Source organism: Procambarus clarkii, chromosome 60, assembly GCF_040958095.1.
Source record: "Procambarus clarkii isolate CNS0578487 chromosome 60, FALCON_Pclarkii_2.0, whole genome shotgun sequence".
In the NCBI taxonomy this organism is placed as follows: Eukaryota; Metazoa; Arthropoda; class Malacostraca; order Decapoda; family Cambaridae; genus Procambarus; species Procambarus clarkii.
Window position 1 is genome coordinate 22,608,343 of NC_091209.1, and position 22,519 is coordinate 22,630,861.

A 22,519-nucleotide genomic window follows, 5' to 3' on the forward strand; every position below is an offset into this window, starting at 1 on the left:
ATTTTGGATACTTCGCTAAGATTTCGGGCAGCACATCATTATGAATGAAGTACTTACACATTTCTTGGACACTATTAATGGTGTTATCTTGAAATTCCGCGATAAAAGCGCCAGACAACACTGCATCCGGCTCTCTTGATTTGGTGGAACAGCAAGTAAAATATCACCATGCCTTACACGGTGCTGTGAATTTGGGATGTAACAACATTCAGATTCTTTATTCTGGTAAAGGTACATACATTGCAGATGAGTTACAAACATAATGTTGGATTTAAAGAAAGAGCTAGTACATACAATACCTAAAGCCACTAGTACGCATAGCGTTTTGGGCAAGGTGAGGGGGGAAAAACACTTAGATTAAAACTGAATACTAATTAAGATTAAAGTATAAATTGTGTTGAAAAATAAAAAATAAAGAAAGGGGAGGAACATGGTAGAAAATAGCAAATATACTATTTGGTCAACAAACAGCATATTGTTTAAAATAGTATGACATTGTTTAAAATAGTAAGACATGGGATGACATTTAGGGGTAAGGTAGGTTACATGGAGTTAATTAGGTAGAACTTAGTTTTTATCTTAAACTGGTTGGGAGAGGTACAGTCTTTGAGATGATTGGGAAGGTCATTCCACATTCTGGGTCCCTTGATTTGTAACACATTTCTAGTTTGATTAATTCGTACTCTTGGAATATCAAATAGGTATTGGTTCCTGGTGTTGTGCCCATGGGTTCTGTTACAACCTTCTAAGAAGCTTTTAAGGTCAGGATTGACATTACATTTCAGCGTTTTATATATATAAAATACATATGAGAGGATCTGCAGTGACTTAATATCTAACATATTCAGAGATTTGAGTAAGGGTAGGGGGGAGAAGGGAGGGCTTGGTGGGTGGGAGAGGAAGTAGGGCTTGTGGGGGCCGGGAGAGGAGGGGCGGGTTGCGGGGTGGGAGAGAAGGGAGGACTTGGGTGGGGGGAGAAGGGGGAGAAGGGAAGGGCTGGCAGGGGTTGGGGCAGGTAAGGCTTTTATTGGGTCGAAGGTGGGGGTGATGCTCCTCCCACTGGGGTTGTTGAACTGCCTGTGGAGGGTTCCCCACTCCCCTCTGGGATTGTAGGGTTCAGAGCTATGGTTCCCTAATACCTTTCTCTCACCCTGCACTCCTTCCTCACTGCAGCTGCCCTCATTCTCTTGTTTTTTGTCATATTCCTCGGCAGGAATACCGTTTTGAACTTTGGCATATTGAATAGTTTGCTCTTCCTTGCTAAAATGGCCTCGTTTGTCTTCTCGCTTGTGACTACAGTACCTCTTTTATCAATTGGTCTCCTTGTGGCCAAGCCTGAAAACCTTTTCTATATTTTGTTCTTCCCTCTCCATCTATACTCCTTTAAGGATCTCTTTAACTGTGGCTTTGTCCTTATCTCTCCACTCCACTGGACTGGCCCCTATTTGTTCGCAAACGTCCACAACTAACTCTGCGGATGTGCGAAACGGACGGCCGTGACGTCCAAAATTAAAATATTTGTTAAAATTTTATTTGTTTCCAATCATTATGGGACTAGCTTTAAAATGCACGCCTTTAGATTGCAAATCATTTGATACCAGAATGAATGACATAGCATGAAAATGGAGGTGAGAAAACTGAACAGTGTATACACATTTTATTGTGGATGGGCAGATGGTGCTCGCTCATGGGATATACGCTCAGCAGACTTTCTAGTTTGCTGTCGGTAGTGTGCCTGTTTATTTTTATCTGATATGTGTATATCACTTTAGAAAATTCTTTTGCGAACAAATGGATACCAAAATGAACGATGTAACACGAAAATTGATGGGGTAACGCTCACGGATAACACTCGGCCGATTTTCGGGTTTGCTTCGGGTGACATGCCAGGCTTTTTGACCTTGTATGCATAAACCCCTTTAGAAAATTCTATTGCGAACAATTTGATACCAAATTGAACAATGTAACACGAAAATTGACATGAGAAAACTGAAGAGAGTATACACATTTTAGTGGTTGTGCACTCACAGGCAAACCTGTGAAACACAATTTGCCATCCCTGAACCCATGCTGGTGGTGTGTTAAACAATCCCTTCTCTTCAGATGTGCTACCAGCTTTTTTCTCACAATCTTATCTATCCCTTTTGTATGGTATACAATTTAAGGACACCGGCCAGTAGTTTAAGGCCTCCTGCCATTCGCCCTTTATGTATATTGGGGCTATGTTAGCTTCCTTCCAACTCTGTGGTTGATCTGTTTCCAGTGACTTGTTATCCACCATAGATAGTGGCATGCAAAGTGCTTCTACCCCCCCCCCCTCTTTTAGCATCCATGGTGAGATTCCATCAGGTCCAACAGCCTTAGTCACATCTAGATTGAGCAGATACCTCCTAACCCCATCTCTGGTAATTCCCTCTGCCGATGATGTTGATGAAAATTAAGCCACCCAAGAGGTGGCACGGGCATGAATAGCCCGTAAGTGGTAAAAAAAAATTTCTCTTTATTCTGAGTTTGCATTTAACCATCAAGCTGTTATCGCGGGGGAGGATACTGCTTCACAGTCTTTATGAGGGTGTCCAGCTGCTGGACACCTTTGTTGACCAGGAGAGTGGCTGTGTTGATGGCTTCAGGGTGACCACTGCATGATTCAGGAACTCTTAAAGCTCTTCTAAGGTCATTGGTTGCTTCACATTCCAGAAGATAGTGAAGTAATGGCTTTTCTGTGACAGTTTGGCAGAAGATGCACTCTCTCTGTCGGGGTTCACCAATCTCCCAGTTGCATCTGTAACCTAGACGTAGTCTATATAACCTAACTGCTATTTCCCTGTGGATTCCTTTTGGGATATTTAACTTTTCTAATTTGGTAGCCTGAAGATACCATGTTGCAGATGGCGAACCTTCAGATATTCTCTGGTGCAGGTAGGCTTTGTTGAGATGTGAGAGTTTTTTGGTGATGATGTTTTTTATGTTCTCTAGGCTGGGTTGAATTGTTTTTTTCTGACCAGGGGGAGAAAGATACTGGCAGTATGGGGCGTTAAAGTTTATTGAGGATTAAATTCTGCAGAACATGTAAATATATAAAGTTCAAATATAAAGTAAGTAATTATATAAAGTCTATATTAAACACGGTTTATATTATAGACTTATAACAAGTTGATATTATATTAAACTTAATATTGAACATGTAAATATATAAAGTAAATATATAACGTTTATATCAAAATATATAAAGTAAATATATAAAGTAAGAATTAACAGTAACAATTCCAAGTCCGAGGACTAGATTTAACTTAAGGTACACCCGTAGTAAGTATGAGACCTTAGCCTATAGTGACATGGAAACTAATTCTGCAGAAACCTAAAGGTTAACTGGTACTAGAATTAAGGCCGAGTGCAAATGTGTAGTAATTATATAACACTAGGATATAACAGGCAGGACACAAAGAATAACTAATAAGTGAGAGACCACATAACACGTAATGTACCCGGCCAAGAGGCCGTAAAAGACCTAATGGATAAGGAGAAGGGGGTGTGACTACAAGTAGGGCTTACTAGCACCTAGACTGGGCAAAGTATTAGCTGCGGACAGCGGGACACTTGGGGACCGGCGCTGCACCCCCCTTCCCACATGCAGTGGGGAGACAATCGGGACAACTGTGCAAAGCATGACGGGGGTACAAAAGCAGCCGCTTGCAAAGGGGGGGAAGGTGGGGTTTTGCGAGGGCAGCGGCGAGGGCGGGCGGAGTGAGGCAGAGCCCCATTGTGCGCCCGTATTTATACGGCCCCAAACTGCCCGCGCAACGCCGCGGGACGCGCTGCGCAATTGTTTCTTTCTCCCCCGCCAGAAAAATCCCCGCTTGTGAAGCAGTGACCATATGTATCACTGGATGACGAGTTGCCAATTTAGCAATTTCGTCAGCTTTTTCATTTAATGGGATTCCAATATGGGATGGGATCCAGTTTAAAGTTATGTTGAGTCCTTTGCCTTTAGCGACTGCTCCAAGATACAAAATGGTGGTAATTATTTCCACATTATCTTTCCACTGTTTTTGTCCTAGTATTTGAAGTGCAGCTTTTGAGTCTGTGTGTATAATTGCATTTTGAGTGTGAAGATGTGGGTGGCTCCTGCTACTGCTATGCTATACATTTGCTCTTCTATTATGCGCCTTAGGATTGTCGGATCATAGGCAGCCTTTTTCTTTGGGAGACTTTCTATTACTATTTTGAAAGTAGGCTCTTCCCACGGCGCGGAAGGAGTGTAATTTGGGTGTGGATGATCACCCTCTCTATCAAGAATCATGTTTTTTAAATGTAGTCTGTTTAGGACTTTTCCTGCCCTTGTAACCCAAGAGTTTCCATTGTTTTGGCCTAGTCCAACCACCAAGACCTGCCGTACTGGGATTGGATCAGAAGAAATAATTATCTTACTGACAATTGTAGCTGTCCTTTGTGATATTCTTTCTTGTAGAGAGGGCAAACCCGTCTCCAGTCTAAGAGTTTCAAGCCTGGTCCACATGGGGGCTCCCAGTGCCGCTCTCATAGCATTGTTTTGGGCAACTTCAAGCTTTTTCCACTGTTGGTGTGATAGATTTGTGAGTGCAGGTGCGGCATAATCGATCACTGATCTGACTGCCTGTACATAGTATGTGCGAAGGACTTGCAGATTGGCTCCTCCAGAAAGGGAGGTTAGCGACCTGAGAATTGCCGCCGCAGTTCGCTCTCAAGTAAGTGACCTCAGCATTAAAATTCATGTGTGTGTCCAGGATGATTCCTAGATACTGATAGGTGTCGACCCATTCACTTGGTTGACCCTGTACTGTGAGTTGGATGTTGGGCTTCGCTATTTTTATGGGCATGGCCTTTGACTTTGAGGGGTTGAGTTTGATCCCAATCTGTTTTGCCTCTTTACTGATGCAGTCTAAGCATTTGGGTGCAAGGCGCGCTCCCTCTGCCGAGAGAGAGAGAGAGAGAAAGATTAAGCCACCCAAAAGGTGGCATGGGCATAAATAGCCCATAAGTGGTGGCCCTTTTGAGCCATTTCCAGTATCGATAGATGATACTGAAGATCTGTGGAGGTGCGACTGCACCCTGCGTGACGGGAGATGTCTCCCTCCCTCTGCCCTTTATATAGGCCCCCATTGCGCTGCGCACGTCGCGCCGCAGAACGCGCTGTGCAACTGTCTTCTCCTTCATCAGAAAATCCTCCACATTCCTGTTTAATGCAGTGGTCACTTCTGTTGTTCTGTTGCTAATGTATGCTGTTCCATCCAACATGTAGTTGTTCCGAACCATAATGGAAACTGACACAACTATGGGATGGGTTAACCCAAGTATCGCGTTTTCAAAAGGGTCGCCCATAATAGAATAAACCAAAATTATTTATTAGTCAGAAGAAAGACAGAGACGCGATCTATATATAAAACCTCTACCAGACAAATATTTTAAGTAAAACCGAAGCTCTAGTCATTTAAGTTTTTCATGCCCGAAACGCTTTGCGTAATAGTGGCTTTAGGCATTGTATGTACTAGCTCTATCTATAAGTCCACCAATCTTTGTAAAAATTTCTTGTATGTATGTACCTTACCTAAATAAACATTATTATTATTATTATTATTATTTGTAGTTGTATAATAGTGGCAGTTTTCATCGCTCGTCGAGCTCGAAATCCGCAGTATTCATCTCAGAACAATGCCTATTTCAAGCTCTATCTACAAATCCAACATTCTGTTTGTAACTCATTTTGTATGTATGTATCTTTACCTGAATAACCATTATTATTATTTTATTAAACATTGTTATTAATATTATTATATAGTGGTGGATGACTAAGCATATGGACCGTTGCAGTGCGTGGTGGTGATGGATGGCCTGGTGTGCGGACTCGTCAACCCGGAGGACAAGGGCACTGGGCCCAAGAACTTCACCTTCGACGGGGCCTACTTCACCGACTCCACCACCGAGGGCATCTATAATGATGTCGCCTTTCCGCTAGTCGAGGTAAGATGTGTGTGTACTCGCCTATTTTTATTCACGAGTTGTGCTTGCGGGGGTTGAGCTCTGGCTCTTTGGTCCCACCTCTCAACTGTCAGTCAACTATGTGCTTTACCTATACCTACAATTATACACATATACCTATGTGCTTTAATATACCTACAATTTTCTCTCATCTTTTATTTTTTTCTTGCTATGTAACTGTTATCATTTTTATAAATTTTGCAAGTATTTACCTACTTAAAATTTTCTTAGATTAAGGACCTGCCCGAAATGCTGCGCGTACTAGTGGCTTTACAAGAATGTAATTACTATGCTATGTATCCTCACAATCCCAATGAGGGAGCCGGTCGGCCGAGTGGACAGCACACTGGACTTGTGGTCCCGGGTTCGATCCCATGCGCCGGCGAGAAACAATGGGCAGAGTTTCTTTCACCCTATGCCCCTGTTACCTAGCAGTAAAATAGGTACCTGGGTATTAGTCAGCTGTCACGGGCTGCTTCCTGGGGGTGGAGGCCAGGTCAAGGACCGGGCCGCGTGGACACTAAAGCCCCGAAATCATCTCGAGATAACTCAAGATAACCTCAAGTACCTTCTTGTATATATATAAATAAATAAATAAATAAACTGGTGTACAGATTCCTGAGCCTACTGGGCTCTACCATATCTACATTTGAAACTGTGTATGGAGTCTGCCTCCACCACATCACTGCTTATTGCATTCCATCTGTTAACTACTCTGACACTGAAAAAGTTCTTTCTAATGTCCCTATGGCTCATTTGGGTACTCAGTTTTCACATGTGTCCCCTTGTTCGCGTATCCCCCGTATTAAGCAATTTATCTTTATACCCTGTCGATTCCTCTTAGAATTTTGTAGGTAGTGATCATGTCTTCCTGAGCTCTCATGTCTTCCAGTGACGTGAGGAGCATTTCACGCAGTCTTTCCTTGTAACTCATGCCTCTTAGTTCTGGGACTAGCCTAGTGGTAGACCTCTGAACTTTTTCCAGCTTAATCCTGTGCTTGACAATGTATGGGCTCCATGCTAGGGCTGTATACTTCAGGATTGGTCTTACATATGTGGTATACAAGGTTCTGTATGATTCGTTACACAGGTTCCTGAAGGCAGTTCTGATGGTAGCCAGCTTTGCATATGCTGCAGATGTTAGTCTTTTTATGTGGACTTCAGGAGACAGGTTTGGCGTGATATCAATACCTAGATCTTTCTCTCTGTTTCGTGATGGACTTCATCTCCCATTTGGTATCCTGTGTCTGGCCTCTTGTTTCCACTGCCTAATTTTTTTTACCTTACATTTACTCGGGTTGGACTTCAGTAGCCCGAGACCAACAATGGCCTTGTTGGACCATTCATTCAGTTTATCTTGGTCATCTTGTAGCCTCATACTATCTTCCTCTGTCTTAATCCTCCTTATAATTTTTGCATCATCAGCAAACAATGAGAGGAACGAGTCTATACCCTCAGGGAGATCATTTACATATAACAGAAAGAGTATAGGTCCAAGGACTGAACCCTGTGGAACTCCACTGGTGACATCTAGCCAATTTGAGACCTCGCCTCTCATAGTGACTCACTGTCTTCTGTTGCTTAGGTACTCCCTTATCCAATGGAATACCTTCCTTTTCACACCTGCCTGCATCTCCAGCTTGTGCACCAGTCTCTTGTGTGGTACTGTGTCAAAGGCTTTCTGGCAATCCAAAAATATGTAGTCTGGCCACCCCTCTCTTTCTTGCTTGGTCATAGAATTCAATTAATCCTGTGAGGCATGACTTGCCATCACTGAACCCATGCTGATGTTGTGTTACAAAGTTCTTTCACTCCAGATGTTCCACCAAATTTTTTTGCACAATTTTGCCATCAACTTGCATTGTATGCAAGTTAGGGACACTGGCCTGTAGTTCAGTGCCTCTTGCCTATCCCCCTTCTTGTATATCGGGACTACATTAGTCATCTTCCAAATTTTTGGCAGCTCACCTGTTACCAGTATAACAAATACTAGTGTATTTGTTATACACTATAAAGAGTTGCAGGCACAGTGCTCCTGCTCCTTCTTTTAGTATCCATGGTGAGATTCCATCCGGGCCTATAGCCTTTGTCACATCCAACTCTAGCAGAAGCTTCCTTACCTCCCTACTGGTAATCCCAAACTCCTCTAGTGGTGCCTGGTTATCTATTTCCTCTCATATCTCTGAAACTTCTCCTTGTTCTAATGTGAAAACCTCCTGAAATTTCTTATTGAGTTTCTTGCACACTTTCTTGTCGTTTGTAGTGAATCTGTCTGTCCCCCATCCTCAGTTTCATTACCGGTTCCTTCATTGTTGCTTCTCTCCTGATGTGGCTGTGCAGCAATTTAGGTTGAGTCTTTGCCTTGCTTGCTATGTCATTTTCGTATTACCCTTCTGTCTCTCTTCTCACCTTCACGAATTCATTCCTGGCACTCTGGTATCTTTCTCTGCTTTCAAGTGTCCTGTTATTTCTATAGTTTCTCCACACCCTTGTACTTTGTTGCTTTGCTAGATAACATCTCTGATTAAACCATGGGTTTCTCGTCTTCATTTCGTTTTTTTTCCTTTTGGACTGGGACAAACTTGTCTGCTGCCTCCTTACACTTCTGCGTGATGTAGTCCATCATGTCTTGGGCCGTCTTTTCTCTGAGCTCTGCTTCTCAAGTTATATCTGTTAGGAATTTTCTTATCTCCTCATAGTTTTCCGTTCAAAACGCCAGTCTTTTGTTTTCTGGTCCCTTCCTTGAGTACGTGAACCCCTTCTTCGACAAGATACTCGAATGTCAGTACACTGTGATCGCTCATTCCTACTGGGGCTTTGTTACCGATTTCCCATATGTCGGAGTCGTTCAGAGTGAAGACTAAATCGAGTCTAGCTGGTTCATCGTTGCCTCTGATTCTTGTGGGTCCCTTGACATGCTGGCTTAGAAAGTTTTTTGTTGCCACCTCCAATAGTTTAGCTTTCCATGTTTCCTCACCTCCATGCGGTTCCTTGTTCTCCCAGTCTCTCCTTCTGTGATTGAAGTCCCCCATGATGAGCAGATGGGATCTATTTCTACAGGCACCAGATGCTGCCCTCTGAATTATAGTGTTAATTATAGTGTTCATGTTTTTATTGTCATACTTTTGCTTGGGTCTTCTTTTTATTTATTTATTTATTTATTTATATATATGCAAGAAAGTACATTGGGTTTGTAAGAATACATAGCATGGTGCTAATATTCTTGTAAAGCCACTAGTACGCGCAGGGTTTCGGGCAGGTCCTTAATCTAACATATAATTTTAAGTAAGTGAATTCTAGCAAAATTTATAAAGTGATAACGGGTACATTGCAAGAACAAAAATGAGATGAGACCTTCTGTCATTTGGTGGAAGGTTATATAACACTGCTACTACTACTCATGGTCCTCCCATCATCATGGTGCCTGTAATGTAGTCTCTGAACCCCTTGCAGCCCAGGATAACCATCTCCTTGAAGCTCCATTCCTTTCTCATTAGTAGGGCCACTTCGCTCCTCCCCGTCCCTCCCTCTCTTTCCTTATTACAGTGTAGTCCTGGGGAACATCACATTTGTTATGATTCCTGAGAGTTTTGTTTCCATGAGTCTAAATACATCCGGGTTCACTTCTTGTGCTCTTTCCCTTAGTTCACTTGCCTTGCTTGTAATCCCATCTATGTTTGAGTACATCACCTTGAAGCTGAGTCTTCTGTCCATCCTAAGTTTCTGTTGATTCCACTGACATAGGGAAACTGGGAGGGTCCAGGATGGGAGGCCCTGGGAAGGGGGACCTGGAAGATTTAGGGTGTGAGCGGGCTGGGAGGGTCTGGGATGGAAAGGGTGGTGGAAAAGGGAGGGCTAGGGGGAGTGGGAGAGGAGGGGGGCTTGGGGGGTGGGAGAGGAGGATGGGTTTGGGGGGGTGAGAAGGAAGGGCTTATAGGGGGATGGGCGAGAAGGGAGGGCATAGGGGAGTGGGGGAGATGGGAGGGCTTATGTGGGTGGGAAATAAGGGAGGGCTTGGGGGAGTGGGAGAAGGGTGGCCATGAAGGAGAAGGGAGGGCTTTGGGAGGGGGGGGGGGAGGGGAGAAGGGAGGGCTTGGGGAGGGGAGAAGGGAGGGCATTTGTGGGGGAGAATTTTTAGAAGGGAGGGCTTGGGGATTGGGGAAGAAGGGAGCCCTTGGGGAGAGGGGATAGTGTGGCCTAATTGGGCACTTAGTGGGGGCTGGAAGGGGTTGGGGCAGGGAGGACTTCTATTGGGTGGAAGGTGAGCCATCCTGGTCATTGGACCGGGTGCTCCCTTTTCTCTCTTCTCCTCGGTTTGTTGTGGCCCTTCACTTCAAGATTGTTTTGCGAAAACTCTTTTCCTGTTGGCATTGACCTCTGGGGTTGTGTTGGGGAGGTTTCTGCTCTTTTGGTCCTGGTGGTAGATTTGTTCGTTTGCAGCCATCTTCTTTTCTGGCGAAGAATAAGACTGCTGCTTTCCAGAGGGGTCTTTGGGTTGTTGATGCTTGGTTGGTTCGGCTGGGGGGGCCATCATGTGTTGTGTCCGGTTACGGCTATTACCTGTGCGCCACAGCCACGGTGGCCGGGAACGTGCTTTGGGTTGACCTGGTTTCCCTCCTTGTGTGTCTTTTGAGGGGAGCCAAGCTCTGGCTTGTGGTCTCCTGTAGGCCTAGAACTCCATTTGCTTTGACTGATGCCAGGGTCTAATATTAGCCCAGATAGCTCCGGGGAGCCTCCAGGTCTCACCCAGAAAATGGCATTTCATTACACTCAATTTTTTTTTTTTTATTATTGCTGCTTCTACCTGTTTTGTAACTCTCAGTGAATGGTGGCTTTTGACTCCAAGGTCCTTTTTTTCATCAATCTGCTGTAATGTAATGTTATTAATTTAGTAGTTATGGTCTGGGTTGCAATGCACCATATGCAAGGTCTTGCATTTGTCAATATTTAAAAGCATTTGCCAGTCTCCTGACCATTTGTCCATCTAACACCATCTGACCATCTAACACTTATTCCATCATAGCTTCTTTCCCTCACCTTGTGATTGCCCTCATTATTTTCCTATCTGCCCCTCTCGCTTGCTCCATTATTGTTTCTTGCCCTCACCAGCTGCTTCCCTAGTAATTGTCTATTTGACATACCTGTCTCTTACGTCTTAACTGTCTCACCTTCATCATTGCTCACTGGTCTCACGTGGATCATCCAACCCATACTCATGTTTAGATAGTAGTTTTTGTAACTATGTATACCATAGTACTGTACAAATATTTACACACTAAGCAATTAGATAATATAATTTGGTACTGTTCACTTTATAATCCAAAAAATAAAGCTAAAAAACTCATTATTCTTAGGCCTAGTAAAGCACACACATGTATTATATTAGGCCTCATATAGCATGTATTAGGCCTAGGAAGGTTTGGTTAGGTTAGTTTAGGTTGTATTTGCAATATGAATACAAAACCTTTTCCAGTTTGTCTAAATTCAATAGTACAGTTTTCTATTTTCTCATTGTGTTGTACATCGGTATATGTACTATGGTCCTCATCATTACTATAAGTACAACCAAAACAGGAGGATGGGCTGGATCATCTGTCTCACCCTTCTTACCTTTCTCACTTGTCCACAGAGTGTGTTAGAGGGGTACAACGGAACGGTGTTCGCCTACGGCCAGACAGGGTGTGGGAAGTCCTTCACCATGCAGGGAGTGGTAGACCCTGCCACACAGCGTGGTATCATACCCAGGTACGCATCAGTGTCAGACTCCACAATGCCGCATGGTATCATACCTAGGTAGGTATCAGTGCCAGACCCTGCCATGCAGCATAGCATCCTATGCAGATAGGCACCAGTGCCAGACCCTGCCATGCAGCATGGCATCCTACCCAGGTAGGCACCAGTGCCAGACCCCATAATGCAGCATAGCATCATATCAAAGTAAAAACCAGTGAAAACGCTAAATGAGTTTGAGTATATAGCACTTTGGGGGGATGTAAGGATATGGAGCTGGGGTAGTAGCAAGTGGAGAATGAACAGTGCCAAACCACTTGGACTACTGGGGATTGAACGCCAATCCTGCAAGATGTAACTCCTTAATCTGCACCAAACAGTCCAAGAGGAGAAATGTCAAGTGCAGTTTATCGAAGAAAAATGCAAAACCTCATCCCATCCTCCTAATAGTACTTAAGATAGTACTATTAGATAATAGATAGTACTTATACTAAGTACATGTATATGTTTGACAGTACCACTATGTAGTAATGAACCACCAATAAAGTACTTTTTGTACTAATAATTTTATTTAGTCCAGAAGAAATAAAGCTAAAAGCCAAACTTAATATTCCTAGGCCTAGTGTAGCACATACATGTATCATATCAGGCCTAAGATAGCATGTATTTGGCCTAGGATTACTAGGAGAGGTTACGTTAGATCTTATATTTATGTTGCTGTTAAAAATGTTTGCCAAAATTGAATAATAACAACTAAGCAAAGAAATGTAGACCACAGAGTCTATCACAGATTAAGAAAGTAATTAGAAATAGAGCAATGCAGATGATGTACAGTGACCACAACACAACAGTTGCAAGATCTGCTGGTTGGTACAAGAATTCAACCAACTACGAACCACTTATTTTGATGAAAGGGAGCAGTAGAACAACAGAAGTACACTTACATCGCATCAGGCCTGGATACCCATGTGCATGGGAAATAGGCTTACAGGTTCCAGAAGATGAGAGGAAATGTCAGCTCTGGAGAAATGCCCGACAGACCACTGGAACATTATCTAACACAGTGTACAGTTACAAACCCAATAAGATTTCAACTTAGATGCAACAGGCCAGAAGAAGTTGTTAAACACATTGGACAAAATCTTACTGAAGCGACCATACGAGTCATAAATACTCATACTCTGCCTAAGTAAAACAGAAACAAGCAACACTTAGTGGGCCAACCAGAGGCTTAGGGCCTGTGCAGGAATTTCCCTGCAAGAAAAAAAAAGTGCCCCCCCCTCCCCTGAGAGGGGGAAGGGGGAACCCACTTAGGCAAGCCAGTAGCTTACCACTCCAGTTCTTGATTGATGTGCACTCGGGTCACATGTTACCTCTGGCCTCACTTTCCTTCCTCGATTTTGCCCTGTGTGTCTGTGTCAGCTCCGTGGGGCGGTTGTGGTGGCCAGGTGTTCTTCTCTACGCAAGGCTGCATGCGTTTAGGGCTAGCTTCCCTAAACGTCCTGTAAGTACTACTCTTGCGTGTTCAGGGTTCTCTTCCCTGGGGCGTTCAGGATTCGAGACGTTCAGGTCTCCGTCGATTGGCATAGGCCTTGCCCTTGGAGTTGGGCGAGGATTGTGGGGCTTTCTGTCTTGCCTTGGATAGGAAGTGATTGTTGCTGGGTGGGGTGCACTGTGATTGGCGCAGCCTGCACACATGCAGTGGCCGTGATTCTCTCTGGCCTCCAGTTTGCTTGTTTGTGGGATTTTGGGGGTTATGTTTTATTTCTTGTTTGGTTGGAGGTCTGCCTAGCTTCCAATTAAATTCGGTTAGGTTGTGTTTGGTGGTCCTACTCTGGTACCCTTGAGGTTTCATGACTGCTGAGGGGTCAGTTTGCCTGTCATTACACAGGGTTCAACTGGCTTTGCTAATCTAGCACCTGGGTTCCCCATAGGGTTACTCTCCCTTGCGTGCCCTGGAAAATCGCCTGAGGCTCGGGTTGACCGAGAACATAATTTCCTAGTCCTCTCTCTCTCTCTCTCTCGCCTTGTGTGAGGTCGAAGGTTATTTGTTACCCGTCTCAGGGGTGACGATTGTCCATAATGTACTGCCTCCGTCATGCTGTCTGTTGGGTTGGTGACACCTTTGAACTGAAGTCCTGTGGGATTTCTTCTCCGCTTTTACTCCTGTTTACCCATTCTTTATCTTAGGAGTCAGGCAGTGGCTGCATTGCATGCTAAGTTTTCATTGTTGCAACGTACCTATTTGGAAGCCCCAGAGCTGCCTCGCTTGGGTTTTAGGGGTCCAGGATTTGGGGGGCGTTGGTCGATTCGACCTTGGTTCCGTCTGCGCTCCCACTTGGACATGGTTCACCCTGCTCCTCCCTCCCCCGGCCTCTGGCTTCAGAATGTCTGAAGGCTTCGAAGTCGGGGCGGGGTTTAGTTCAAGAAGAGGCTCAGGTGGCTTCAGTTTTTTTTCCTTCCAAGTCGGGTGCGGACTTGGAAGGGAAAAACCCATTTAGACCATTTTCCGGCCAAGGCTTTTGGTTCAACCCGGCAGACTTCCTTCTCTGCAGCCTTTCTCCTGGACTCCGCCTTTTCTTTAGGAGTGATAGGTGTGGGTTTATCGCCATTTACACGGTAATTACCTAAGTGTAATTACCAAAGTATAGTTACAAGATGAGAGCTACGCTCGTGGTGTCCCGTCTTCCCAGCACTCTTTGTCATATAACGCTTTGAAATTACTGATAGCTTTGGCCTCCACCACCTTCTCACCTAACTTGTTTCAACCATCTACCACTCTGCTTACAAAAGTGAATTTTCTTATACCAGTATTTCTCAGGCAGCTTTGTTTCATTAATTTCAATCTATGACCTCTTCTTGAAGTTCCGGGTTTCAGGAATTCTTCCCTATCAATTTTATCGATTCCTGTTATTATTTTGTACGTAGTGATCATATCGCCTCTTTTTCTTCTATCTTCTAGTTTTTGCATATTTAATGCCTCTAACCTCTCCTCATAGCTCTTGTCCTTCAGTTCTGGGAGCCACATGTGGCATGTCATTGCACCTTTTCCAGTTTGTTGATGTGCTTCTTAAGATATGGGCACCATACAACTGCTGCATATTCCAGCTTTGGTCTAACAAAAAGTCATGAACAATTTCTTTAGTATTTCTCCATTCATGTATTTAAAAGCAATTCTGAAGTTAGAAAGGGTAGCATAGGCTCCTCGCACAATGTTCTTAATGTGGTCCTCAGGTGACAGTTTTCCGTCTAGAACCATCCCTAGATCCCTTTCTTTGTCAGAATTCCTTAAAGATTTCTCACATAATTTATAGGTTGTGTGGGATCTATATTCTCCAATTCCACTTTCCATAACATGGCATTTATTCACAGTAAATTCCATTTGCCAAGTGTTGCTCCATATACTTATTTTGTCCAGGTCTTCTAGAAGGGCATGACAATCATCTAGGTTTCTTATCTTCCCTATTATCTTAGCATCATCAGCAAACATGTTCATATAATTCTGTATTCCAACTGGTAGATCGTTTATGTAGACAATGAACATTACCGGTGCAAGAACTGAACCCTGTTGAACTCCACTCGTGACATTCCTCCAATCCAATACCTTGCCTCTGATTATGGCCCTCATTTTTCTGTCAGTTAGGAAATTTTTCATCTATATTATAAGCTTACCTGTCACCCCTCCAATATGTTTCAGTTTCCAGAACAACCTCTTATGTTGAACTCTGTCGAAAGCCTTTTTTAGGTCCAGATAGATGCAGTCAACCCAACCATCTCTTTCCTGTAAAATCTCTGTGGCTTCTTCTTGAGGTTATCTTGAGATGATTTCGGGGCTTTAGTGTCCCCGCGGCCCGGTCCTCGACCAGGCCTCCACCCCCAGGAAGCAGCCTGTGACAGCTGACTAACTCCCAGGTACCTATTTTACTGCTAGGTAACAGGAGCATAGGGTGTAAGAAACTCTGCCCATTGTTTCTCGCCGGCGCCTGGGATCGAACCCAGGACCACAGGATCACAAGTCCAGTGTGCTGTCTGCTCGGCCGACCGGCTCCCTTGATCATAGAAACTGAGTAAGTTTGTTACACAGGATCTTCCAGATCGAAAACCATACTGCCTGTCTGATATTACAGTACAGTATATCGTTTTTCTCCAGGTGTTCTACCCATTTAGTTTTAATTATTTTTTCCAATATTTTGACTATTACACTTGTCAATGATACAGGTCTATAATTAAGGGGGTCTTCCCTGCTGCCACTTTTGTAGATTGGAACTATGTTAGCCTTTTTCCACACATCAGCTACAACTCCTGTAAACAGGGATGTCTGAAAAATCAGTTGAAGTGGAATGCTGAGCACAGGTGCACATTCTTTCAGAACCCATGGTGAAACTCCATCTGGACCAACTGCTTTGTTCTTACTTAGCTCCTTGAGCATTTTTTCCACTTCGTCTCTAGACACCACTACTGTATGTGCTCTATGTTGTTCTCTGGAATTCTAATTGTCTGGTTCCCTGAAGATTTAATTTTGTACAAACACACTTTGGAACTTTTTATTTAATGTTTCACTCATTTCCTTTTCATTTTCCGTGAATCTATTTCCCATTTTCAAGCTATGAATATTATCCTTTACCTGCAATTTGTTGTTAATGAATTTATAGAATAGACCTAGTTTTGTTTTACATTTGTCTGCAATCCCTTTTTCAAAATTTCTTTCTGCCTCTCTCCTCACTGCCGTGTAGTTGTTTCTCGCATCTTTGTATCGCTGGTATGTTTACCAGCGATGCAAACCCCATACCAGCGTTTGTATCGCTGGTATGGGGTTTGGCCTCTTCCTATGCTGATTCCATTTTTGTCTTTTGGTCTCTGGCCCTCTCGCAATTTCTGTTAAACCAATCCTGTTTCCTAGTTCTGCATCTCTGTTTTGGTATAAATTTTTTTGTACCTTTATCATATATTTCACAAAACTTGACATACATCTCATTTACTTCCTTGCCTAGCATCAAGTCTATCCAATTATACTCTCTAAAAAATTTTCTAAGGTCACCATAATGTCCTCTTCTGAAGTCAGGTTTTTCAACTGCTTCAACCTCCTTATTTTCTTCCAGATTATAACGCATTGCATACTTTATTCCCCAAAAGACATGGTCACTTTTACCCAAGGGAGGAAGGTATTGAATGTCAAATATCTCTTCCTCCTTCCTGGTAAATATCAAATCTAGCATGGAGGGAACGTCCCCTTCCCTTATCCTCGTAGCTTGTTTAACATGTTGATACAAGAATGTTTCCACGATGAGGTCTACAAATCTACCGGTCCAAAAATCCTCTGTTCTAGTTTTATATGCTTCCCAGTCTATGGATTTCAAGTTGAAGTCGCCGACTTTCAGCAGTCGTGAAATATCGTTATCTGCTTTTGCCATAATCTCTCTCATTGTTGCTATAAGACCCTCTCGTTTACTATCTAGCTCCTCCTTTGACCATGTGCTGCTTGGTGGTGAACTGTATACATTTATGATTATTAGTTTATCATCCTCATGGCAGATCTCTAATGCTATTACGTCAACTTCTTGTGGATTGGCAATCATTATTTCGTTCACCTTTAGGTGTTCTTTCACCAGCACAGCAACGCCACCGCCTTTTCTAATTTTTCTGTCCCGTCTCCAAATTGAGTAGCCCCTTGGGAATATGACCTCATTTAAAATAACGTCTTCAAGTTTTGTCTCCGTGAGTGCAACAATATATGCTAGCAAGTACGGTATATTTAGATGAGTTTGGGTGAGTATTGGAGCTGCTTTGTATGATCCAACAAACCTTTTGCCGTTACCTTTATTCTTATGTTTTTAAATAACCTGTTTTCATTCATTTTGAAACCCCTCTAATAAGTCCTGGTTTATCTTGAAATTCCTGAAAGTATCACATATGGCTGAATATTGAACTTCAAATGACTCATTTCTTGTATCCCGTAGGGCATTCGAGCACATCTTCGAGGTGATCCAGACGACAGAGAACATGAAGTACCTGGTTTTGGCCTCCTACCTCGAGATCTACAATGAGGAAATTCGTGACCTCCTCGGAACAGATGTTAAGAAGAAGCTCGACCTTAAGGAGCACCCTGACAAGGGTGTCTATGTCCAAGGTACATGCTAATCGAGGAATACCTGAATTTGCGAATCAGCGGTGAATGATAGTGAAATAAAACTCATGCTGACCTTTGTTAAGATTAAATTATTTAGTAAGCCAAAGTTACTTACCATAGATAAGAAGAAAGAAATGCTGTAGCTCAGACCTACAAGTTCATGCCAGGCAGGAACACTGCAGGAGGCCTATGAGTCTATGTAGTAAGGTCATGTTTACCCTCAATTGCATGTGTGTATTCGTACTATAAGAGAGAGAGAGTGTATTTGTTTGTCTGCCTGTACAAAGTTGGAGGCAAGATGCTTGGGGCTAGCTGCACCCAAATTATGAATGGTGTGAGGTATGGGATGAACATAGGCCACAATTCATAAGGAACAGCCTGCCAGGGTCACATTCAGATCCTCACAATGATTTTTGCCTGCTAGCTTGTCGGCTAAATGCTTTTAAAAATATTTCAAAGGCATTTTTTTCTGTGGGAAGCCCCTTCGGCTTCCTGGAGCTATCGAGCTAATATGCAATACATTAGATCAGGGCGTATTCTCTCAGTACTCACTTCCCCCTTCAGAGCAGGAGAGATTGCTGAAATAGAGGGAATACAGAGAACATATACAGCACGCATAGATGAGATAAAACACCTAAATTATTGGGATCGTCTCAAAGCTCTTCAAGTGTACTCTCTAGAAAGGAGATGAGAGAGATACCAAATAATATACACATGGAAAATACTGGAGGGCTAGGTCCCAAATCTATACAGTAAAATAACAACGTACTGGAGTGAACGATATGGAAGAAAATGCAGGATTGAACCAGTGAAAAGCAGAGGTGCCATAGACACAATCAGAGAACACTGTATAAACATCAGAGGTCCGCGGTTGTTCAACGTCCTCCCAGCGACTATAAGAAATATTGCCGGAACAACCGTGGACATCTTCAAGAGGAAACTGGACTGTCTTCTAAGAGAAGTTCCGGATCAGCCAGGCTGTGGTGGGTGTGTGGACCTGCGGGCCGCTCCAAGCAACAGCCTGGTGGACCAAACTCTCACAAAGTCGAGCCTGGCCTCGGGCCGTGCTTGGGGAGTAGAACTACTCCCAGAACCCCATCAAGGAGGTAAGTCAATGAAGTTCAGCCTATCATGGACCACAAGCCAGAACCCTGGCCCCTTTAGAGAGGCACAGGGAGCAATGGCTCCTGGAAACCCCCCCTGTGTTTGGGGGTTTTCCTTATCTGCCATTGACTGGGGTTAGGCACCCAGAAAAGTAGGCATAACAAAACAGACCTCACATGGTAAGAAAATTGCAACTGAAAACCGAATAGAGAGGGTTGCAACCTCTCAGAGGTTGCAACCGAACAGAGAGGAATTGTAACTGAACTCCCTCAAATCTTGAGGAAACATGCAATCAGGCAAATGTCACACCTCGCTGCCGCACTGCTCGTCCGCGCAGCTCTCCCCTCTCTGGGAGGGGGGAGATCCGGACCTCCCACGCCGGCTACCCAGCGACTCCAGTTCGTTGGTTAATGCAATCCGGGGTGGTCGTCAACACTCGCCTCGGTTTCTTGCCAGTGTTTTGACTTAGTGGCATCCTCTGCTGTTCATGGTGTGGTGGCCAGGTGGACTTAAGTGAATCAGTGCTGCATGCACTTAGGGCAGCCTTCTCTAAATTCCCTGTGAGTACTACCCTTGGGTGTTAGGATTATCTTTCCTGGTGCCTTCGGGATGCCATTTCTGTAGCGGTTTATGCTGCTTGGCATTTACCCTGCCCTTGGGGGCTGGCTGGGATTTAGTGGCCATTGTTTGGCCTTGAGTAGGGAGTGGTATTGTTGCTGGTTGGGGCATTAAGATGTTGCACAGCCAGCTTACCTGTGTAGCAGCCGGTTCCTGTTTCCTCTGGGGTTGTTGTACTTTTGCGGAGTTTTTCTTTTATTTTTGTTTTCTTTGCCTGGTGGTACCAAATATTGATACCAAATTTGATACAATTTGATACAAAATGAACGACGTAGCACGAGAATTGAGGTGAGAAAATTTTAAAAGAGTACACATATGTTAGTGTAGTTGCACGCTCACAGGTAACACTCGGCCGATTTTTGGGCTTGGTGCGGGTGGCATGCTGGGCTTTTTTTACCTTATGCAGTATGCATATATCCCTATACAGAATTCTATTGTGAGCAATTTGATACAAAAATGAATGATGTACCACAAAAATTAATGAGAAACTTTAAAAGAGATAAATTTTAGTGCGGGCGTGCGGTCACGGGAAACAATTGGCCCACCTTGGGGTGGGCTGGGGCACGCACGATGGGTCGCTCAGTGTTAATTGTTGAGGAAGGGACATTCTGTACTGCCTCCTCCTCCCCTGAAGAAATTTCCTCAGCTGCCTCTTGTTACTGCTGCTTGTGAAAAGGCTAGGAGTTCTTCCGTGGTCAGTTCTTTGCTGTGTTCCTCCACCAACTCACAATACTCACAACACTGAATGCCATTTCTTTTTCTAAATTTCTCAAACCATTCCCTGCTTGCCTTAAACACTTTCATATCTGCATCACTTGTTCCAGGGGTTTTCTTCATAAGATTTTTGTGCAATTTCCTTGCTTTTTCGCAAATGATGGCCTCTGAAACGTTATTACCTGCTAACTCCTTGTTGTGTATCCAAGTTAATAACAACTTTTACACATCCTCAAGTGTTTGTGTTCTTTGTTACGTGATTGTTGATATGTCTTTGGCCAATTTAGCATTCATAATGTCTTTTTTTTTTTTTAGCAATTACAGTGCATATCATTGACATAGATTTGTTGTACTGCTTAGCTAGTTCAACAACCCGTGTACCATTTGCATGTTTACAAATGAGCTCTTGTTTTTGCTCTATGGTCATCCTCACATGTGTTTTCTTAGGTTGAACCTTACTACTGACTTTCTTGGGACCCATTGCGTGATATATAATCATTACTTTTATGTTCAAAACCCCAGAAAACCGAAAAACAATTACAATTACAATTCTTTACAAAGAATTCAAGTGTGATTGTCACTAAGCGGGAGGCACTGGTTAACTGAAGCGGGGTCGCCCATACATATATCAACAAACTATGTTACTCAAAGCAAAGCTTGTAAACTGATTCAAATTTTACAAAGAAATTGGGCTCGTAACCCGAAAAGTTTGTAAATTGGGGCATTCATAAGCCGAGGTGTCACTATAGTATATTGTTTCATTGGCCTTCTGCTAGGTCCCCCGTGATTGTACATGTCGCAGGAGTTTCAGTGTTTTGATCATCCCCCCTTGTTAGCTTTTGGGTCTAACCGCTTAGCAACATGTTGCCAGGGCTTCCTGTAGTAGTCAGCCTACAGGCCCTGGAAAACCCTGTCGGGGCTCGGTGGACCTATGGATGCATCTTCCAAGTTTCAGCTCGCCTCGTGCGAGTTTGAAGGTTGCTGTGTGCCCTTGACTCTGGGTGACGGTCACCACTTTTGCCTTGTCATGCTGCCTCTTAGGTCAACGACACCTTTGACCTGGAGTCTGGCAAGTCATTTCTCTGCTTGTTCTCCAATTTAACCATTCCTATGACATTGATATTCGGGTACAGGTGGCATCCGCGTTGCATGCTAGGTTTAGGTTGCTGCAGCTCTCTAGGTTGATTGCCCACCTAGATGCCCTGAGGCTGCCCCATTTTGGTTAAAGGGACTCGGACTTGGGGGTGTTATTCGCTTTGACTTTGGTTTCATCTGCGCTCCCTTGTCCTTCCCCTGTCCCTCTTCCCCCCCTTCCTCTTCCCCCCCCCCCTTCCTACTTCCTGCTTCCGGCTCCCAAACGTCTCAGGGTTTCGGAGTTGGGGTGGGGTTTAGTTGGTAATGAGACTCTTGCTGCTTCAGGGCCTGCCCCATCCGGGTTGGGGACAGAGGCATTCGAGCCTGCTCCTCCTGCTGAGGCTTCTAGGTCCTACCAGCAGACCTCCTTCTTTGCTGCCTTTCTCCTGGACTCTTCATTTTTTTAGGGGTGGAGGGCGTGGAAGACGGCTCTGCCCTGGAGCCTCTGTTAGGGGATCTTAGGGCCTGGGGGGGGGGAGTTGGCTTGCAGTTCTAGGGCTGCTGGCCCCTGCTTGAGGTTTGTGCCTTCTGGGCGGGTTTTTTTTTCCCTTCCTTCCTCCCGTCTGCTTTATTTTTCTCTCTCTCTCTCTCTGTCTCTCTCTGTCTCTCTCTGTCTCTCTCTGTCTCTCTCTCTCTCTGTCTCTCTCTCTCTGTCTCTCTCTCTCTGTCTCTCTGTCTCTGTCTCTCTCTCTCTGTCTCTCTCTGTCTCTCTCTCTGTCTCTCTCTGTCTCTCTCTCTCTGTCTCTGTCTCTCTCTGTCTCTGTCTATCTCTGTCTCTGTCTCTGTCTCTCTCTGTCTCTGTCTCTCTGTCTCTGTCTCTGTCTCTCTCTGTCTCTGTCTCTCTCTGTCTCTGTCTCTCTCTGTCTCTGTCTCTCTCTCTCTGTCTCTCTCTCTCTGTCTCTATCTGTCTCTCTCTCTCTGTCTCTCTCTGTCTCTCTCTGTCTCTCTCTCTGTCTCTCTCTCTGTCTCTCTCTGTCTCTCTCTCTGTCTCTGTCTCTCTCTCTGTCTCTCTCTCTCTCTCTCTCTCTCTGTCTCTCTCTCTCTCTGTCTCTCTCTCTCTGTCTCTCTCTCTCTGTC

At 44.1% G+C, this 22,519-nt stretch overlaps 1 protein-coding gene across 1 annotated transcript in view; it reads left to right on the top strand.

The window, feature by feature from the left end:
• The window catches only part of LOC123766700 (osmotic avoidance abnormal protein 3), a gene marked incomplete in the record, with an annotated part of 181,017 nt that overhangs the window by 49,743 nt on the left and 108,755 nt on the right, over window positions 1-22,519 (top strand). Inside the window, 3 exon segments of the mRNA XM_069307699.1 lie at window positions 5,848-5,997; window positions 11,645-11,760; window positions 17,703-17,872. Coding sequence (XP_069163800.1) covers window positions 5,848-5,997; window positions 11,645-11,760; window positions 17,703-17,872 — 436 coding nt within the window.